The sequence below is a fragment of the Cavia porcellus genome, unplaced genomic scaffold (genome assembly GCF_034190915.1).
Source record: "Cavia porcellus strain 051 isolate PalLab524CR breed Dunkin Hartley unplaced genomic scaffold, mCavPor4.1 scaffold_23, whole genome shotgun sequence".
NCBI lineage: Eukaryota > Metazoa > Chordata > Mammalia > Rodentia > Caviidae > Cavia > Cavia porcellus.
Genome location: NW_026947506.1, coordinates 56,892,318 through 56,911,328, shown reverse-complemented (window position 1 = coordinate 56,911,328; position 19,011 = coordinate 56,892,318). Strand labels below are relative to the sequence as shown.

Sequence of the window (19,011 nt, the reverse complement as noted above, 5' to 3'; positions counted from 1 at the left end):
TTTGAGGGGAGATTAATGACAGTGTGTCTTTGCCACGATAAATTTCTGTATCTTATTTAAATATTTAGCATGGTTCTTTTTAATCACACCTCTTACTGTACATTAATTTCCAGGCCTAAAAATGCGAACCTCCATGTGCAAGACCATGTGTATGCACACACCTGCTCTTCGTTCTCGAAACCTGAATCTTCTTGTCTTTTGCTTCTGAGCTCAGGATAGCAAGCTCAGGGGATGTTACCGTAGGGCAGAGAAAGGCAACCTGATTTGGTGAAAAGCCAGAAATACTATTTGCTGGAGTCTTATTAAATCTGTTTTCAGTAAGAGAGCATAGCTCTTGTTAAGAAAATTATCTGCGTTAAACTTGCCTCATTCGACACAGGGCACTCATTTTTTCTAAGGGGCAGCAGTTTCCATGCATGTGATTAGTATACTAATATCTTCACAAATACGATAGCTTCAGTGGGTTAGGCATGCCAGTCTTATTTATACAACTTAATTGCTTTTTTTCATTTTATTCATAAGTTATATGCAGGTGAAATTAACCGACTCATTTTGAATGAGGGATTCCTGAGTCTGAATGAATAGGACCTGTGTGGATGGGGGCTGCGGGAATAGACACTGGCAGGCTCAAGAGTGAGGCGCACATGGTCAGCGCCGAGGCAGGGTGCTTCTGACTTGTACTAAAAGATGGTAATTTTTTTTAAAAGTATGATCAAAAACATGGTGAATGTTTGTTTTTCAAACATTATTGCAGTTGCAGACACATTGCCATTAACCCCCCTCAAGATACCCCTCTTGGCTTTGCACACAATTGTCCCACATTCTTGCCACTTTCTGAAGCAGTTCTGAACGTCCTCTCTCATGACTGTCGTTAGTTGCGCTGCTGTGGCTGTCTCGATGTCCTGAATGGATTCAAAACGTCTCCTTTTCATGGTCATTTGACTTTGGGGATGAGCTAAGAAGTCCTACAGTGCTGGATCTGGGGAGTGAGGGGGTGAGGACACCCCATCATGTTTTTACAACTCTGCCTTTCTGTTGGGTGCCATTCGGCAGGAACATTCACTGTATCTTTGAAAACACTTCATAAAACTACAGAGGAGAACTTTAGAACTGTTTTTAACAATGGCAAGAATGATGGAATAAGAGTATAGGAAGCAAAGAGGAGTATTCTGAAGATAAACAGCAGTTTATCTTCTACTATAATTTTTTTTAGTTGAAACATATGGCATATACTTTGGTCACAGTGGGTAGTTATTACTGATACTTGGCACGTTGTTCGGTTACTTGGAAATGATTCCCATATTCTCCAGCCTTGGAGAATTAGTGTCTTTGTTTCTTCTTGATTCAGAGCAGGTCGCATTTCCATCTAAAGAAGCCACTATATTTTACTGAGAAGCCACATTCCTTCGGAGACGAGACTTCACCCCAGACATCAGTGAGGGGCCCTTTGAATTTTTCTTTTTAGAAGTCTGATGACAAAACGGTACAGTTTTCTCTCTGCAGGATCCAAACAATAGCTTAACTCCCCAGGAGCATAGTGAGGCAAGTATTCTAAAAACAACCATGCTCGAGTTATCTGGAGACTGCAAACAAGGGCCAGCTTTCAGATTTCTGCTCCTGCCTTAAAGCGCACATGCATACATTTGAGCTTATTAACAATACTAAATGAACTCGTCCCTCAAGAAGGTCCACAGAATTTTCACTCTAATTTCTCTGGCCCCTCTCTTCAGCATATTGTGCTGGTTTGAACAAAAGCATAGCTAGGCTCTGCTCTTGAGGGAGCCATGTGTTTGATGATCGCAAACTTTCCTATTTGGAAGCGTCGGCAGCATTCAAGAACTCAGTCACTGATTCAATAATTCATTTGTTCTTTGACCCAGTGAATAGTGAGTTGTGTGTGCATGTGTGGGGTGCTAGAGATGGCATCTAGGGTGCCATGCATGCCAAGCAAGCCCTCTACCACTGAGCTATGTCCCCAGCTCTTCCAGTGAATAAATTTTGAGTAATGACAGGAACCAGCATGATTTCAGAGAAAAGAAAGGTAGATTTAGATTAAGGATTTGTCAGGTAGATGGACACTGAAACCGTGGGAAAGGTGACAAAGTGGCTTCCTGTCTAAGTTCTTGTCTTTTGCACCTTGCACAGATTCCCGGATGAGCCTGCCTGGGATTTCTGTGAATGTTTGGCTACACGAAGCTAATAGATGGTCAAGAGATGGTAAGGGTTTGGACCAGGCATGCTCCCTGCTTGTTTTTGTTCGGAAACACTGCATGAGCATCTTTCTTGAGTTGTATCAAGATCTCTCAGCAGAAGCAATCAGTGAGCAGAGCTTTTAAGATGCACATGGCCCAAGTGCCCAAGGAATCTCCATAGTTCGGGTCTCAGCTGGATTTTTTGCTTCTTACTCTGTGTTCCTGTTGGACAATGATCTGCTAAATGAGGGCCTTTTGCCAGTTGCACATAAAAGTTCAGTGTTTTACCTAGAAACTCAGTTAATTTTCACCTACAGGGAAGCAAAGGCACAGGTCTGGAATAAAGACAGGTGTACACATTTGTAGTAGACTTACAGATAAATAAAATTAAATGCCATAATTTCTAGCTGTGTTATTTTTCTTCTATCAAAAATAATCCAATTTCAAGCATATTTTAATTTCGCTCTGTCCTTGGGTTTTTTCCCTCCCCCATACTGCTATTTATAGGAGCAGAATTAAATGTTAATATAAAGCTTCTTCTTAGCTTGTTTTTACCACTGTTCTTTATAGGCCAACTCCTCCTTAATTGTAGAACAAATCCAGCTGCAGGTTACAGCCCCCAAATTTTTGTTTTTGCTTACTTATGACAAGAATAAGTTTCTCCACCCTTCAGGAGTGAAATCATTAGTATCTGGCCTTGACCCAGCTGTGAGGACCCATGCCTGCAACCCCAACGTTCTGGGAGGCTGACACAGGAGGATCGGATGATCACAAGTTTGAGTCCTGCCTGGACAACTTAGCAAGACTTTGTCTCAAAGTAAAGAAAGCACTAAGGATGGAGGCTCTGGGTTCAATCCCCAGTTCCGGGAAAGAAATAATCTGGTCCTTTTTTGTTCGTCTGTTTGTTTTTATTGATTTTTCGGTAGCTATGTTCTTAATGTGTTTGTGTCAAAATGAGAAACGTGAACTTTCTTCTCCCAGCCTGGTGCATTTGGCAGATGATATGACACTGCCAGCGGGAAAGAGGGTCCTAGCAGGTGTTGTCCTCAGAGCTGCAGCCCCTACAGCCACACAGAGCTTAGGAGGCATCGAGTTGTGACCTGGAGTTGCATGGCTGGGATCGGTTTTCATATTTCAATTAACATTTTGGATTCCAGGTGAAATCATGGTTTATTAATTTACCTGACTCTTCCCGTGAAATATTTTACCATTTAAAAAAAATGTATATAGCCAAGGTCCCTGAAAAGCTTCTAGAAGTGTGAAGCAGGGGCATATCATGATTTGTTTACATCTAGAAAAATATAATTACGATGAAATATACCTAGCATAAAAGTTAGCATCTTAACCGTTTCTGAGTATAAAGTTTCGTGGTGTTAATCCTACCGATACTTCCATGCAGCCAACTTCCGGAAGTCTTTCCGTCTTGTGAAATAAATCTCTGCCCACTGAATGGTTCCCACCTGTCCTCTCCCAGCCTCTTGTCACCAAGAGTTCCCTGCTTGTCTCTCTGGGTTTGATCACTGCAGTTGCTTCAGGTCAGTGCAATCGGACACATCCTTCTTTAGTAATTGGTTTATTTCATGTAGCATCCTGGAGGCTTGTCCCTAATGTAGCAGGCGTCCTCTCTCTGAGGCTGAACAGTGTATTTCACTGTTTTTCTTTCTTTCTTTCTTTTTTTTGGTTTTGGTACTTAGGTTTGAATCCAGGGTCTTTGCACTGAGCTACATCCTCAGCCCTTTTTATATTTTCTTATTTTGAGATAGAGTCTCACTAAGTTGCTGAATTTCCCAGACTAGGCTTGAACTTGGGATCCTCCTGCTTTAGCCTCCTGCAGTGGTGGGATTACAGGTAGAAACCACCACCAGTTGAGACCACATTTGGTGTATCCATTCATCTATTGCTTTCATCTCTGGGCTATGGCAGATAGCTGCTATGAGCAGGGGTATGCAAAGATCTGTCCAAGTCTCTGCTTTCAGTTCTTTTTGACCTGTAGTCAGATGTGAAGTGGTGATTCCATATTTAAGTTTTTGAGGAATCGCCTTCCCATTTGCAATATTTAAAGTTACACCATTTTAATTTCCCAGTAGCAGTGCACAAGGTACCAGTGTTGTTGATTCTGCTGTTACCATTGGTTCTCCTGGGGGAGCCTGTCAAGCTTCTTCTCTGATATGAACTTGGCTGTTTTCATTCAGAGCGGAGCTTGGAACCTTGTTGTTCCTGAGAATGGCTGCTGTTCACTCTGGGGGAGCTCTAGTCCTTATCTGAGTGTCACTTCCTGGCTCTAGAGGGGAAGATGTGTGCTGTTCAGTCTCCTGGAGAAGCTTGTCACACTGGCTTCCTGATATGAACTCAGCTATTCTCATTGTCAGAGGAGATTGGGATTTTGTTGTCACTGAGAGTGACTTCAGCTCGCTTTCGGGGAGCCCTGGTGCTTAACTTTGAGCGTCGTTTCCTGGCCCCAGTGCAGATCCCTCAGTCTACTGGCACAGACTTAGTGTCTTTCACCACTGACCTTTGGGCCTTCCAATGAAGATCCATGAAACACACTTGCATGAGTGATTGGCGTGAGCTCTAGGGCTCCAGCTGGACTTGTGGAGGGTATTGTCTAGGTCTTCAGCTGGACTCATGCAGGACAATGCCATGAGATCCAGGCCCTGAGCTGAATTCTTTGGCTCTTTAGTGTGTGGACAGATCGCTTGCTCTTTTTGGTGTTTGACTTATTCTATGTCCTATATAAAATTGTTTTCTTTGCAAACTCTTGACAACAACAGATGGTCTCTTTGTGGTTTCTGACACATGTTTGTATGTGTGCTGCACAAGCATTACCATGCTGGGTGTTGGGGTACAGAGACAGTGAGACCCAGTGCCTGCTGTGAGAGGAAACCCACAGCCTTTTGAGGAAATAGTCATCAAAACAGCATGTTATGATGCAGCCTGGCAAACGTCAGGATAGGGACAGTTTTTACAGAAAATAGTGAGCTGGGTGTGGTTGTGCAGACCTCTAATCCCAGCCAGATGCAGCACTGGGGCAGAAGGATCACAATTTTGAGTCTAGTCTGGGCGACTTAGTGACTTAGCAAGACCCTATTTCAAACTTGGAAAAGAAATTTAAAAGACCCTAATGATATGTGAAATAAATCAGACAGACAAACTTAAATGTTGCATGGTTTCTCTTATATGAGAAACCCAAAGTATAAATAATTAAGGAGCAAAATAAAAGCTAGATAATAGGGAAAAGGGAGACTGATCTTTTACAGATGGGGAAGGGAACCAAGAGCTGGAGGGACGGGGAGAGGCAGGGGACAGCAAGAGAATAAGATGTATTCTATCCACGCACCCCCTCCCCACGGTGAATGTGATCATTATGTACTGCAGACGTGGACTAATAACAATAAAATCTGAAAGAAAAATAAAGACAGTTGGGGGCGTAGCTCAGGGAATTGGCCCTGTGTTCAATCCCGGTAGCAGCGTGTACACAATCAAGGAAGGTGTGTTAGAGTGAAAATATTTATTACTCTGCAATGCATGCATGGTGGAAAGAACCAGGAGATAAGAAGTTAAATCTAGAGAGCAGGCGGTTGATGGGATTCGGTTAGCACAGTATTTTTAGTGTAGAGAGATGCTAATGTTTGAAGCATGTTTTCAGTTTCACTCGTGCATTTCTCTGGCGCTGAGGGTGCAGAGGTTCTTAATCAAGCAGCACCTTAGTTCACAGGTCCTGATCTGCAGTAAGTGCCACCTTGAGACATTCAGCAAAGAAGGAGTCCAGCGGGTGGTAGGTAGGAAATGCCCCATAAAGGGGATTGAGGGCCCAAGTGTGTTTGCATTTTATCTGAGCTGGAAAAGCTGCAGGCCCGGGCCAGGGAAGGGCTGGTTGACAAGGCAGGGTTTGGAAGGCGCAGGGCCCAGGCAGCAAACATGGGCAGAGAAACCAGAGGCTGGCTATTTAGGTAGGACGCTATTCTTGTCCTGGTGACTCACATTTGTTGAGCCTTTTAGGATCTTCACCGAGGGAGACAGAAGCCTGGGATTGCAGCTTGGACGTGTGCACAGTCTGGCTTCCAGAGCCTGCACTGAGGCAGGATGAGGGCTCATCTGTTGCTGGGGGTCACCCCAACCCCCCAGACAGCTCAATTTCTCTTCCTCTTCCCTGGAGCTTCCTTTTATAGAACTGCTTTCAAAAGAGGCACTGGATCTGATGTCACAAGATCTCTATGCCTTTTCTTTTGAGAGAGAGAGAGAAGAGAGAGGGAGAGAAGAGAGGGAGGGAGAGGGAGGGGAGAAGTTTTGCTGAATATTCTATACCAAATCCATCCCCTGCTTTCACATCTGTCCTTTTAAATGTTCCCCCAAACTTGTCCACCTCCCTGAGCTGCTTGAGAGCCCTTCTTTCTCCCCAGGACCTTGCTGGGTTTCAGGCACCTTACTAAGAGGAGGTCGTAATTCAGGAGATGAGTAAACGGAAGGATGGAGTTGGGGGGGCGGTGGGATGCGGACACAGACCTGGCCATCGTTTTCCTCTCTGCTTTTGGATCAAGGTCTCTCTGGTCTCTTCCGCTCTCTTCCTGATGTTTCTTTTAGCAGAATCAGATTTGAACAGCTGACTTCATCTCTCCCTGGTCATTTTCCTCCATTGTTGTTTTTCTGACTATTGTCCTGGTTCTGTTGATGCTTTCACACAGATAATTGGTCATTTCTTTGCTCTGTCCTACTCAAAGCACCTCATGGTTCACTGAGACCTGGACACTCACCTCCACCCCCTTGGTGGGGCAGATTCCTGCCTTTGAGAATGTGCCACATGTCACATCTGCTTCTCTCCACTACATTTGCCTGTGACGAGAGGTGCAGGCCTTCCTTCCTCCTGGGCACATCTACCTCGCTGTTCTCTGGTACACAGCCTGGTCCTGTAGATGACCATCCAGATGTCAGCTTCTCCAGGAAGCCATCCAGATTTTCTGCCAAGTGGAGAAACCTTTGCAGAAACTGTGTTGGTTGCATTTCCCCGAAGTGCCTATTTATTTATATTTCCTTATTAACTTTAATTGATTTGGAAACACATCCACATTACATGCCAGAGAAGTATCCTTATTCTATTAGGGGTCTCCAGAGAAAGAACTAACAGGTTAAAAAAAATAATGTGTAACGTTCAGTACATTTGCCAGATACAGGGAGAGAGAGACATAGGGAGACAGAAACAGAGACAGACTGAGAGGCAGAGACAGAGAGAGAGGCAGAGATAGAGAGAGACCGAGATTTAGTAGAGAGACTGGGAAACCAATACTGTGGATCAAACAGGAACCTGGAAGCCTCAGAACCAGAGAGGCCACTGGTGCAGTCCCTGGTCCAAAGTCCAAAGTCCCTGGAAGGTTCCCAGTGCGAGTCTCCAGCCAGAGGCTGAGGAACCTGCAGTCTGAGGCTCAAGCACAGTGTCAAGCAAGGATGTACTTGGCTCTGGAAGGAAGAGTCAGCGGGTTCCAGAGAGAGTGCACAGGAAAGAGCTTACGCGGTCCTTCTTTGCCTGGTCAGCCAGGCCTCCAGGCAGTTGGACGGTGCCTGCCCACGTCCAGGGTGGGGCTTCCTCACTGAGTCCTCTGATGCATGCATTGGTCTTCCCTGGGAGACACCCAGAGGTGCACTTAGAAATCCAAGGTGTTGAATGATGACAGTGGTTATGTTAAGGAGTTGATGATGAAGGACAAGAGAGATGGAACAGGAAGCCAGGGCTTCAAACCAGGAGACTATACATTGCCTAGGCGGTAACTAATATGTTTGCCAGAAACGCGGCCTAAATTTGGACCTGTGTGTCCTGGCAGTCACCACCAAGAAACAAGTACCATCTGCCTGATTTGCTGTGTGTCCAGGATAAAGCAAATCGGAAGCAGCCCGATTCTGCCTGGTGCTAAGACCCCATGAAGATTGTCATACATTGTCCTAAGGGACACTGAGGCTCATGCCACACTGTCTTCACCAGCATCAGCTTAGCAAACATAACCTCACATCCTGGATGCCTCCTTGCATTTGTTTATAAGTAGCAAAACACCTAGCCATGTCTGAAAACATGGAGGTATTTACAGTTTACTAAAGAAGGACTCCAGAAGACGAAGGCCCAGCTCATTCACTAGCTCACAGTGTCAGAGCCAGACCCTTTTCCAGGTGGCTACATGAATGCTTTCATGCCTGCTTGATGGAAACATTATGTCCCGACAGCAGGATTCCAGGCAGAGTAGACAGGAAAGGCCTGTCCTCTTTGTCAGGGCGGACAAGCTTTCTGGAATCCTGCAGGAGAGGGCTTCCCTGTGCATAGGCTGTGACAGAGGCACATGGGTGTATTTCGCAAGAGGGCTGCAAAAATGACAGGCAGAAGGCGGGCCACATTCATCCTGGGGCTGGACAACAGCCACACAGTCAGGGTTGCGTTGGTCAAAGAGAAGCTAGAAAAGAGAAGGAAAGACCCTTCGGAAGACAGCCAGAGCAGCTGCCACGGCGGGCCTCTCAACGGGAGCACAGGAAATCCTCTTTGGCAGGAGTCCGTCAAACCACGGTGCTGTGCACACAGTTGGTTAGATTTATTCCCCAAATAACTTCCAGGTTAACTTGCGGGGAACAGCTGTTCTGTGTTTCATTACGGCAAAGCTCTGTGGATATTACTTTTCCTTACTCGGGAGCAGTGGAAAGTGTGAAGACAAAGCTCCCTGGCACTAGTTGGGGCCAGGACTTGCTTTTAGACCAAGTGACTGTGTGTTTTGTCCCCCAGCAATACTGGGGACAAGGAGCCACACCCTCTCCCAAAGGTGGACTTGGTAAGGATGGTCCCCAGGTGTGCAGGGGAGCTGGGGAGGGGTGGTGAGGCTCCGTGCATGGGCTCCTTTGATCCAGCTGTTCTGGATAAGTCCTATGCGACTGTGCCCAGTGGGAGCTGCACAAGAGGGCTGGGAGGGAGGTAGCCTTGCTGGGCATTTAGGAGGAAGGAGGTTCCCAGGGTCCCACAATCACCACTTTTGCTGCCCAAAAACGAAACAAATTCTCAAGTAATTCATAGAAAAAGAAGACTGAGAAAATACTAAAGTTAAAAGGCCAGAAGGTTAAAACCTTCCTGGAAACAAACAAAAAAACTTTAAAAAAGGAAGATCATATGAATGAGGAAGTAAAGTGAAGTAATAAAATTTAGGACAAATGTTGAAAGTAGACTGCTAAGAGATGACTATTTTTGGAAAGAAAAAGATAGGAAGACTCTAGGTTGGTGGTACATGCCTGTAATCCCAGCATTCTGGGAGGCTGAGGCAGGAAGACTTCAAGTTCCAGCCCTGCCTTGGCAGCTTAATGAGATTCTTCACAGCCTCAAATGAAAAATAAAAATGAGCTGGGATGTAGTTTAGCACAAAAGCCCCAGGTTCAGTCCCCAGTACCACTGAGATTGAAGCAGGAAGGTTTTTTTCCTTTTTAAATCTAGAGTATAAGGGCTGGAGATTTAGCTCAGCAGCATAAGCGCCTGCCTTGCAAGCAGGCAGTCGTGAGTTTGATCCCTGTACCGGTAAAAAGGAAAAAGACCAAAAAAAAAAAAAAAAAAAAAAAAAAATCTGGAGTATAAATAACATGAAAAAATTGAAAAAGATGAAGGAACTCAGTTCCTTCTCTTTTCTCCAGGAACACAGGCTGGAAATGTGAGGTCTCGGATAACTGCTGCATTTTAGAAAGAGGATGCAAATGCCTATAGTGTTAGAGGACTGAATCCAGGGTACGTTGTCCTGAAGTCTCGGTTTGGACCCCTTCCTGCCCTCATTATGATTCATGAGCCAAGGTAGGGCAGGGACAGCGGTGTCTGGTTTTTATGGCTGTGAATGGCCCACTATGCACTTGTTTGCCAGAAACTAAGAAGGACTTAGATGGTCTCTGAGCTGGAAGAGCGCTTCGGCATATGGCTCGCCTTCACATCCTCTCCCTGTCCCTCTGCTTTCCCCAGTCCCTTCCGTTCTACCTATTTAATCATTAGCCCTACCTTGATGTCACTACTGCAAAGCCCTGGACAGTTTAGTGGCCTTGTCTGCGGTTGTGTATTAGTTTCTTTTGGCTGCTGAGACAAAATGCCACAGACTGATTTAGACAGCAGAAATCTTCTCTCAGTTCTGGAGGCAGAAAGCTAAGATCCTCCTCCTCCTCCTCATTTGATCCTAGGGATGATCCAGGGCCTTCGCAGTGAACTAGGACCCCAGGCTATGCTTAAATTCTCAATCCATCTGCCTCAGCCTCCCAGAATGCTGAGATTACAGGCGGGCACCACGACTCCCAGCATGCCCTGCTCTTGTACAGAGGCCAGCCATATTGGATGAAGCCCCCACACAGGCCTCACTTGAATTTAATCGCCTTTTTAAAGACCTGATTTCCAAGTATGCTTGTATTCTGAGGTAGGAGGAATAGGACTTGAACAGGAATTTTGAGGGGTACAATTCAGCCCATAATGCACTGGGTCATCAAGAAAAACCAGGTGTAATCAGGGGATCCTTTCCCCGCCTCCCTCAGCTGCTTACCATGTCCTATCACTTTTTTCTTGGTAAAATCTCAATTGAAGCTTCACTTTTTTCTGAGAAGCCTTCTGTGAGCCCCTCCTTTGCTTTGAGGAGGGAAGGTTACCCTCCTACCTGCTATCCTGTCAGCTGCATACCTACTGTGTACATACCTTCAAACTTAACGACTGTGTGTCTTTGCCCCTTGGTGTCTGTGGGAAATGGGTTCCCACACCGTGACCCCAGGATCCCCAAGTCCCAATGCTTGAGTTCCTTGTAGAAAATAGCATATTTTCACAGAACCTACACACAGCCTCCCATGTATTTTAAATATGCCCAGACTACTTAGGAAACCTAGCACAATGTAAAGGCTATGTATATAGTTGTACTGCTTAGGAAATGACAGGAAGAGAAGATATATTCAGACACATTTTCCTCCCAAAGGCACTTGGTTGGCTGAATTCACAGCTATGGAACTTACGTCAGACTGATTGCAATTGACTGTACAATGTCTGACTTCCCCTTTAAGCTATAGGGGCAGTAGGTTAAGACTTTTTTCCTATTGTTCTTCATTTCTATGCACTTATGACTGGTACACATTTGTGATCATGATGATTCATTCATTCATTGTGGGCAATTGGTGTGTATTCATATCCAAGTATACAGGGTCACCTAAGCAATGTGGATGAATCTCAGCTCCCTGTCTAGACTGTAAATTCCAGGAGGTCAGGGTTGTGTCTTTATCATAGATGTTTCCCTTAAGGGATTAATCTGAGTGCTCTTGGAAAAACATTTTTTTTTCTCAGCAAATTGAAATTTGAAAAATCAAATGGAAAAGGAATAGTAACAGAAGACAAAGGTTCTCCTGCCATGTGGCCAACTGTCCAATGCCTCCAAGACACGTTAACAAACAAATTGTGCTCCTGTCTCTTTGGGAAGGAACAATTGTGAAGAATGAAAGCAGCATCCAGGGAAGAAAATTAACTTCAATGTGTCAGGTGGCCATCCCGTAAAGGGGACTTCTGACCTTAAAAAATTGCCGGTTGTTGCTCTGTAAAAGCTAATTAGGAGAGAGAGAACGCTGGTCTGGGAGAAAATGTGTATTGACTCTGAGTTTCTGGCGCTGAGGACAATTTGCATAACAATGATTACCTGTTGGGTTCTAGGCAGTTTCTGCTCATTGGAGGCCTTCCAGAGCCTTTACCCCCCTCAGAAACCTGGTTTTAAAAGGAAATTAAATGTGAAAGGTTGAGTTGCTGCAGTTGTTAGCCTTGGGAAGGGATTAAAGGGGACATTTTTGTCCTGTGAGATGTCGGGAAAATTCATGAGGAGCTCATGACATTGTCTGCTTGGGTGGGGGGGATCTTCCCCCTAATGGATTTGGAAAAAAGTATTTAATTTGGCTCCCAGCTGGCCGTCACAGGGAGGCAGGCAGGTGTGGCCTTTCATCCTTGCTGACATGGTGATGTTTTCTATCTTTTTGAAATCAAACACAGCATTTAATTGCCTTTAATGTATTGCTTTGCAGACAGTGGAATGTAAAAGTTATAATAGTTAATTATCCATGAAGAATAAAAAATTTGATTGTGTGTGTGTGTGTGTGTGTGTGTAACTGTGACATAAAACTCTTCTCTCATTTATTTGAATTAGGCAGGATAAGCATGGCAGTTAAAGAACCATGTAGCCGAAAGGAATTGGAGTAAAAGTTTAGGTAATAAAGGATGGATAGATGGTTGGATGCATCAGTCTAAAGAGAGACAAAGGGGTGGACAGATGGATAGACAGAGAATTAGCACCAGAGTTGTGGCCTAATAGACGAAAATGGAGAAGCCCTTTGTGCGCTCATCTCAGGCAGCTGCGTTAGAATCCAGATGCTGCTTTGAGCTTGGGAACCAAAAGTTTGAAGTAGAAGCAGGAAAGTTGGGGAAGAAAGACAAAGAGCCATAGCTATTTCTTTTCTCCATATTCCATTTTTATTTTTTCCATTATTTTTATTGAGATATAATTTACATGCCATAAAATTGACCCCTTTAACTTAATACACCATAATGTAATTGTAGAATATTTTCATCTTTCTAAAGAGAAACCTTGTTTCCATTAGCAGTCACTCTCTGTCCCCTGCCTTGTAATTACTATTCTATTTCCATTTGTATGGATTTGCCAGTCCTGGACATTTCATATGTATGAAAGTATACATTGTTTTGCTTTTTGGTCTGATTTTCCTTACTTAGCATAATGATTTCAAGGTTTATCCGTGTTGTAGTGCATTTGAATACTTCATTTCTTTTTATGGTCAAACCCTAGTCCAGTGTATAGATGCAGCACATTTTATTTATTAATAGTTGACAGCCGTGTGAGTTCGGTCCACTTTTGGACTATCCATGAGTAAGGCTGCTGTGAACCACTTGTGTACACTTTTTTGTTTTGTTTAGATGTGTTTTCATTGCTCTTGGGTTTGTACCTAGGAGTGAAATGGCTGGGTCAAATGGTGATTCTATGAGAACTATTTAAGGAACTACAATGCCCGTACTGTTTGACATTTCCACCACAATGCACAGGATGCCCTTAGAGTTTCAGCTGCTGTTCGCCAGGGGCTATGCTACCTTCTCATCAGTGCATTCTGCCCCAGTTCAAGGGCTCCTGCAGCCTCTTAGCTGAGCAGCGTGTAACCTGGATGTCCCTGCTGACCCCTCTGGAAGGCGGAGAGGCTGATGACACCGCTTGTGCGGCATACCTGGGCAGGACTGCTTGCCTTGTGCTTTCCGAAGGAATGAGCTTGACCTGTGCATCCAGGGACAGTGACCTTGACGCCAGAAAGAAGAGCAAGAGCGACATCCTTTCCTGGCACATTCAGTGCAGCTGCTGGCGACAGAAACTGGCATTTCACCACAGACCTCTTAGGAAGCCGTGTTCTGTAGGTCATTAATCCCCCAAGGGCCTCCAGATCATCTCCAGCCAAGAACAATAAATTCAGGCAATGAGTCCCCAAACTCTGCCTTCAAGGTCACTTTCTCAGTCATGGAAGAGGCCTGGCATGCAGAAGTGTGTGATGTCTTTTATCCTGTTGTACCCACATGCCTCTCCTTAGAGCGCCACACCTGAAGGGTTCCTCATGTGCACCTGCAGAAAGCTGCAGCCTGAGTGGGTCACCTACCCTATCTGGAAGCCGCGTGCCCACCATGAACTCTTTACCTCTAAGGTGCTGCTGGGTGTGCTCCTGTGGGGACTCAAGCAAGGGAAGGAACTAAACTCACCAGAACAATGAGGAAGGAGTGGGGGCAGGTGAACTGGGAAAGAGTGAAGACTGGGAGATCTGTTCAGATGGTGGCTTGGGCCCTGGGGACTAGAAGAACACAGCTCCGAGAAACTTGATTTTCCTGTGTGTTACAGGCAGCCTTTGGGCCAGGGTGTAGGAGACGTTGATATTATTTAGAGAACAGTTAAGAGGAGCCCAATAGTGTTGGCTGCTTTGGGGCACCCCAAGAGAGTTCATATCTTTGCAGTGGGTTTATTCTGAGCCTGGCTGTGAAGGAGAAGGTGTGTCCTGTGTCAGCTCAAGGACTGGGCCAGCTGTTAATGATCCTGAGGGTCTCAGGTTTTCTGCATTTGGTCACTTTCTATTTATTCAGGTGGTTCTTTTGGATCTGCTGAATGTATCAGTAAGCAGTTGGATTTTGTTACTTATAAATCTTAAGGATAAATCTTAAACTCATGTTTATGCTGCTGCATCTGGAAACCTAAAGAAAGGTCTTGCTTCATTCTTCTTTCTGGTATTTTGTGATGCCCGCAGTGTGCTCTGAGGTTTTTATCCAGTGTTGCGACCTCACAACTTCCTAAGTGTGTGGGTTGCGGGGAATCACAAAACCTCTGTAACGAAGGCCTTGGGGAACTGTTGACTTCACAGATGCATTCTCCTGGCTCCACACTCTTCCTATATTGGTGGATGTGATTCTCACTGTGTCCCCATTCTGTCACATGTTTTCATGTTGGAATCCACGGGGAGAGGAGCATGAAACCTGAGTGCTGGAAGAATCTTAGATCACCTTCGTCCATGGTTCCACGAAATGTTTACAGGCTCGTAGAAAGGAATCGCCTATGGCCATCAGCCAGTCAGGGACAGCAAGGCCTAGGGGCTGGATTTCAGACCTCCCAGGCTGATGCTCAAACCACATCCTGAGATTGCTGAGCTTCCCCTTCCTCTTCTATTGGGGTAATTGCTATTATGGAACTTGTTAGACTAGGAGCATCCCACATCCTCTGCCTCCCTCGGCAGACTCCTTGGAAAAGTTGCCCGTACCTGCTGCCTTTTCTTCTTTGTCCTCTTGTACTCCTGAACCTCCTGCAGGCCCTGGTTCTCTGAAACGGGTCCCCTGAGCATCACTAGTGCCTCACAGGACCAGCTGCAGCGGTCAGTGCACATTTCCAGGGCTCCCTTCTGTCTTCCTCTCCGCTTTCCTTCTTTAATCTTACTTCTCTTTCTGGCCCTGTGTTGGAATGTCCTTGACTCAGTTCTTAGCCTTCCTTTTCCTTTGTGTATCTCTTCTGTCTGTGTATTCTCCTCAAGGAAAGTAATTTTAAGCTCCATTTAGACACCAATGAATCTCAGTGTTAGATCTCCAACCTGATCTTTTTTCCCAGACTGGAGGTGATATGTGCTGATAGCTTCATTTGGGTGTCTAATAGGTGTTTCCAATTTACTTTTTGTGGTAGGAGCTTTGCATTTGGTGATTGGATAGCCCCAGGTCTTTTTACTTATTTGTTTATCTATTTTTTTTTTTTTTTGGTAGTACCAGGGATCAAACTTATGACCTGGCACTTGCAAGGCAGGCACATGTGCCATTTAGCCAACCCCCAACCCTTGTTTGTCTTTTCTAAAAATTAATTTTTATTTTATTTTATTTTATTTTAAACCAGAATCTCAGTCAGTAGTTATGTTTCCCAGGCTGGGCTTGAACTTGCAGTTCTCTGGCCTCAGCCGCCCAAAATACTGGGGTAACAAAGGTATCCTCAGTTTACTATGTTACAGCCACGCTCTTGATTCTGTGTCACACCCTCATATACCCAAATCTTTTCTTCTTCACTTATCCATAAATAGCATGAAAATGTAACGTGCTTTGTTGCTCAAGCCTAAAATGCCAAGGTGAGTTATTCTTGCAGCCTTTCTTTGGATAAGTAGAGGTTTGGCTCATGTGGGCTGCGTTAGGTTGGGGTTGATTCTAACCTACAGATGGAATCTGGCTGCTCCATTGTCTTTCGTCTCCTCTCTGGAGCAGCAGGCCCCCCAAAGCATGTCATGACAATGACAGCAAGATGAGGAGGCCAAGACCAACAGTGCAAGAACCTCTCAAGATTTTGCTGCTGCCGGCTAAAGCAAATCTCACAGCTAGGTTCAAAGCCAAGGGCGAAGAAGTGTAGTCTACCCAGGAAATGGCCTCACCCAACACTGCTGGTGTGGGTGTGTGTTCCCTCTCAAAACACATTTGCTAAACTAAAATCTAGGGTGCCTCTGCAGAGATGTGCTTAGGGGAGGAAATTTATAGTAGTGGATCCTGTCAGCAGGGTCTTTTATGAGAAACTGGATGTATGTTTTAAAATTTTGTGGTGCTTCTGAGTGGTTCTTTTAGAATAGGCATGTTACTAGTTCTATAAATTAGACATGGTAATGTCCATGGTAGTGTGTGTGTGTGTGTGCATGCATGTATGATATTGTTGACTTTAGGGAAGAGGAAAGTAGCACTGTTTCACCATGGTCATTTACTTTTCTTTTGCTTTACTCTCTCACTTGATTTTGTACTTTATGAATTGCATAACTCTGGTTTTAAATTCTTAGGAACAGAAGCATTTCAGGTTTCAGAGTTTTTCTGTATTTTTTTCTTTTTGAATATTTATATACACTTTGTCTGTTGAACACTTCTAATCTGAAAACTCAAAATCTGAAAAGGTCCAAAAATCTAAAAAGATTTTTGAACATCCTGTTGGCACTTACAAATTCTAAATTTCAGAACACTTTGGATTTTTGGGTTAGGGATGCTGACCAGAATCATTGTCCTCAGAATCCGTGTCTCTGGATTTATGGCAGCAGAGATAGATGCCTTCTGCAGAATTGGTGGAGGTTAGCATCATTCACCCACACCATCCTCTCCCTTGTTTTTAGCCCCCCCTTTTAGGCATTAAGCCCAGGAAGGTGGTTTGGGCATGGCAGGGGAGGAGATGGAGTTTCCTCCATGAGTTCTGGGCCCCTGGCAGGTGTTGAGCAGATGAGCATATGGCCTGGCCTGCGGTGTCGCACGCATGTTTGATGTCTGCAGATTTCTCAGAGGATGCTTTCTTCATAAACTCAGCATATTTCCTGCTCATCCCTACATCAACTTTTTTCTCCCTTGTGTGGCTTTCTAAGTGATGTGAGGCTAAGTGGTACAATTAACCTGTGCAAAGAGCACCTTTCATCCATCCAACAGTCATGAAATTCTTTCCTTTATGTGGTTCAAAATATTCCCTTCTCTGCACACTAGGGTGTGTCTTCAGCCAAACCAAGCTATGGTCACCTCCCAACTCAGAGAGATGTGTGTGTCCATGTTTGTTTGCACTGATCTGTGACTGAAAATCTGAGACAGCATTTTGTTAAATCACACTTGACTGTCTGAAATGCAGAGGTCTGGGCTCTAGGTCCTCTACTGCTAACTTTGGTGATTTTGGAGCTGTTCTTCCTTTTCGGCTGGTCTTAATTTTCTTACTGACTGATCGTAGGGATGGCTTTTCTGAGGATCAAATTAAATCATCTTTGTAGAAAGATTCCAGGAAGTATAAAGTTCATAATACATGTAAGACATGTCATTTTGAATATATCTGCAGTTTGAAAATTTATGGACAGTTTGTTCCAAAGGCACTTCAAGCACATAACAATGATTCATATCTCTCAGAACTGCAAATGCTGCATGAACAGTTCAGCTAATGGACAAAAATATACCTCTACTATTCTGGGCTCCAGGGGCTGAGCAGATCCAGAGACCATTAGTCATGGCTTTGTCTTCCAGTGCTGCGTGAGCATGTTATGAACTGAGTTTTGTCCTCCCAAAATTTGTGTGTTGATGTTCTAACTCCCAGTATTATGGTCTTTGAAGGAGATGACTTTGGTGGTGACTAGGATTAGGTGAATTCCTGAAGGTAGAACATGCCCCATAATGGGATTAGTACCCTTATAAGAAGAGAAGGTTGGCTTGGGGGTGTAGCTTCATGTAGAGTATATGCTTAGCATGCATGAGACCGTGGGTTCAGTATCCGATACCAATGAAACCAAGCCAAAGCAAAACAAAAATGCAAGATTCTACCATATGATGATACAGCAAGAAGGTAGCTGTATGTAAGGCAGGAGACCCCTTGTCAAAACCCCAATTGTTGCCTGTGATCCTCGCATACAGGAGGCTAAAGTAGAAAGATTTTAAGTTCATGGCAACCTTGGGCTACACAGCAAGTTCAAGGCTATCCTGGACAACGTAGTGAGACTCTGCCTTCAAAAACCAAAATAAGCCCAAGACCTCACCACATTTACTGGCATATTGCTATTGCAATCCCAACCTCCATAACTATGAGAAACAAATGTCCGTAGTTGAAGATACCCAGGAACTGGTATTTTGTTACAGCATCCCAAGTTGTGAGATAAATGGAAGGGAAAGTATAATCATATTAAGGACAAAGAGTGGATATATTTAGCCTGGAAAACATAGATGATAGAAAGAGGGGTCATGTCATGGAATATTTGAAAATTGCGTGAAAGTTCAACGTGTTTCATGATAGGTACAGATGAGAGAGGTAATCGAAGAAGCCAAGCCACACATATTTGAAGTGTTACCTCTGAAGGTAGAAGTCATAAACATGCTACCGTGAAAGGAGGTAAACTCTTTGTTCTTGGGAGAAAACAATACAAATTGCATGGTCATGTGCCAGGAACTCATGCATCACAGGGGACGTGGGGCTGGTTGATCTTTTTGTTCCTTCTAAATCAAGATTCCATGTTGGGCTTAGGTGGATTATTGTTCTTATTCTTAGGGAACATTTCGTCCACTTCTCTTCTACCAAGCAGCAGCTGATGCAGTTAAACTCTTTATTTAAGCTATTAAAGCTGATTTAACCTTTGGACATTGTGCATACAAAGCTCTGAGGATACAAGGATAGAAAATGTCAAAATCATCATAATAATGCAGTTGTCAACAAATGTCAAGATGATCGTATTAATATATGAACTGGGGAATCAATAATGATTTTATGTGGGTTCCTGGGGCAGTGCTTGCCAAGCTTTGACTTGTCACCAGGATATTTTT

The 19,011-nt window shown here is 44.4% G+C and overlaps 1 protein-coding gene across 3 annotated transcripts in view; it reads left to right on the top strand.

Moving 5' to 3' along the window:
* Galnt17 (polypeptide N-acetylgalactosaminyltransferase 17) overlaps nucleotides 1-19,011 on the top strand; it is a 461,519-nt gene that overhangs the window by 124,171 nt on the left and 318,337 nt on the right. The window contains exon 2 of one of the 3 annotated variants that reach the window (XM_063234478.1): nucleotides 2,146-2,217. The exons of the other annotated variants lie outside the window; for them this stretch is intronic. Coding sequence (XP_063090548.1) covers nucleotides 2,146-2,217 — 72 coding nt within the window. The remainder of the gene's footprint in view (nucleotides 1-2,145; nucleotides 2,218-19,011) is intronic. 3 annotated transcript variants of the gene reach the window in all.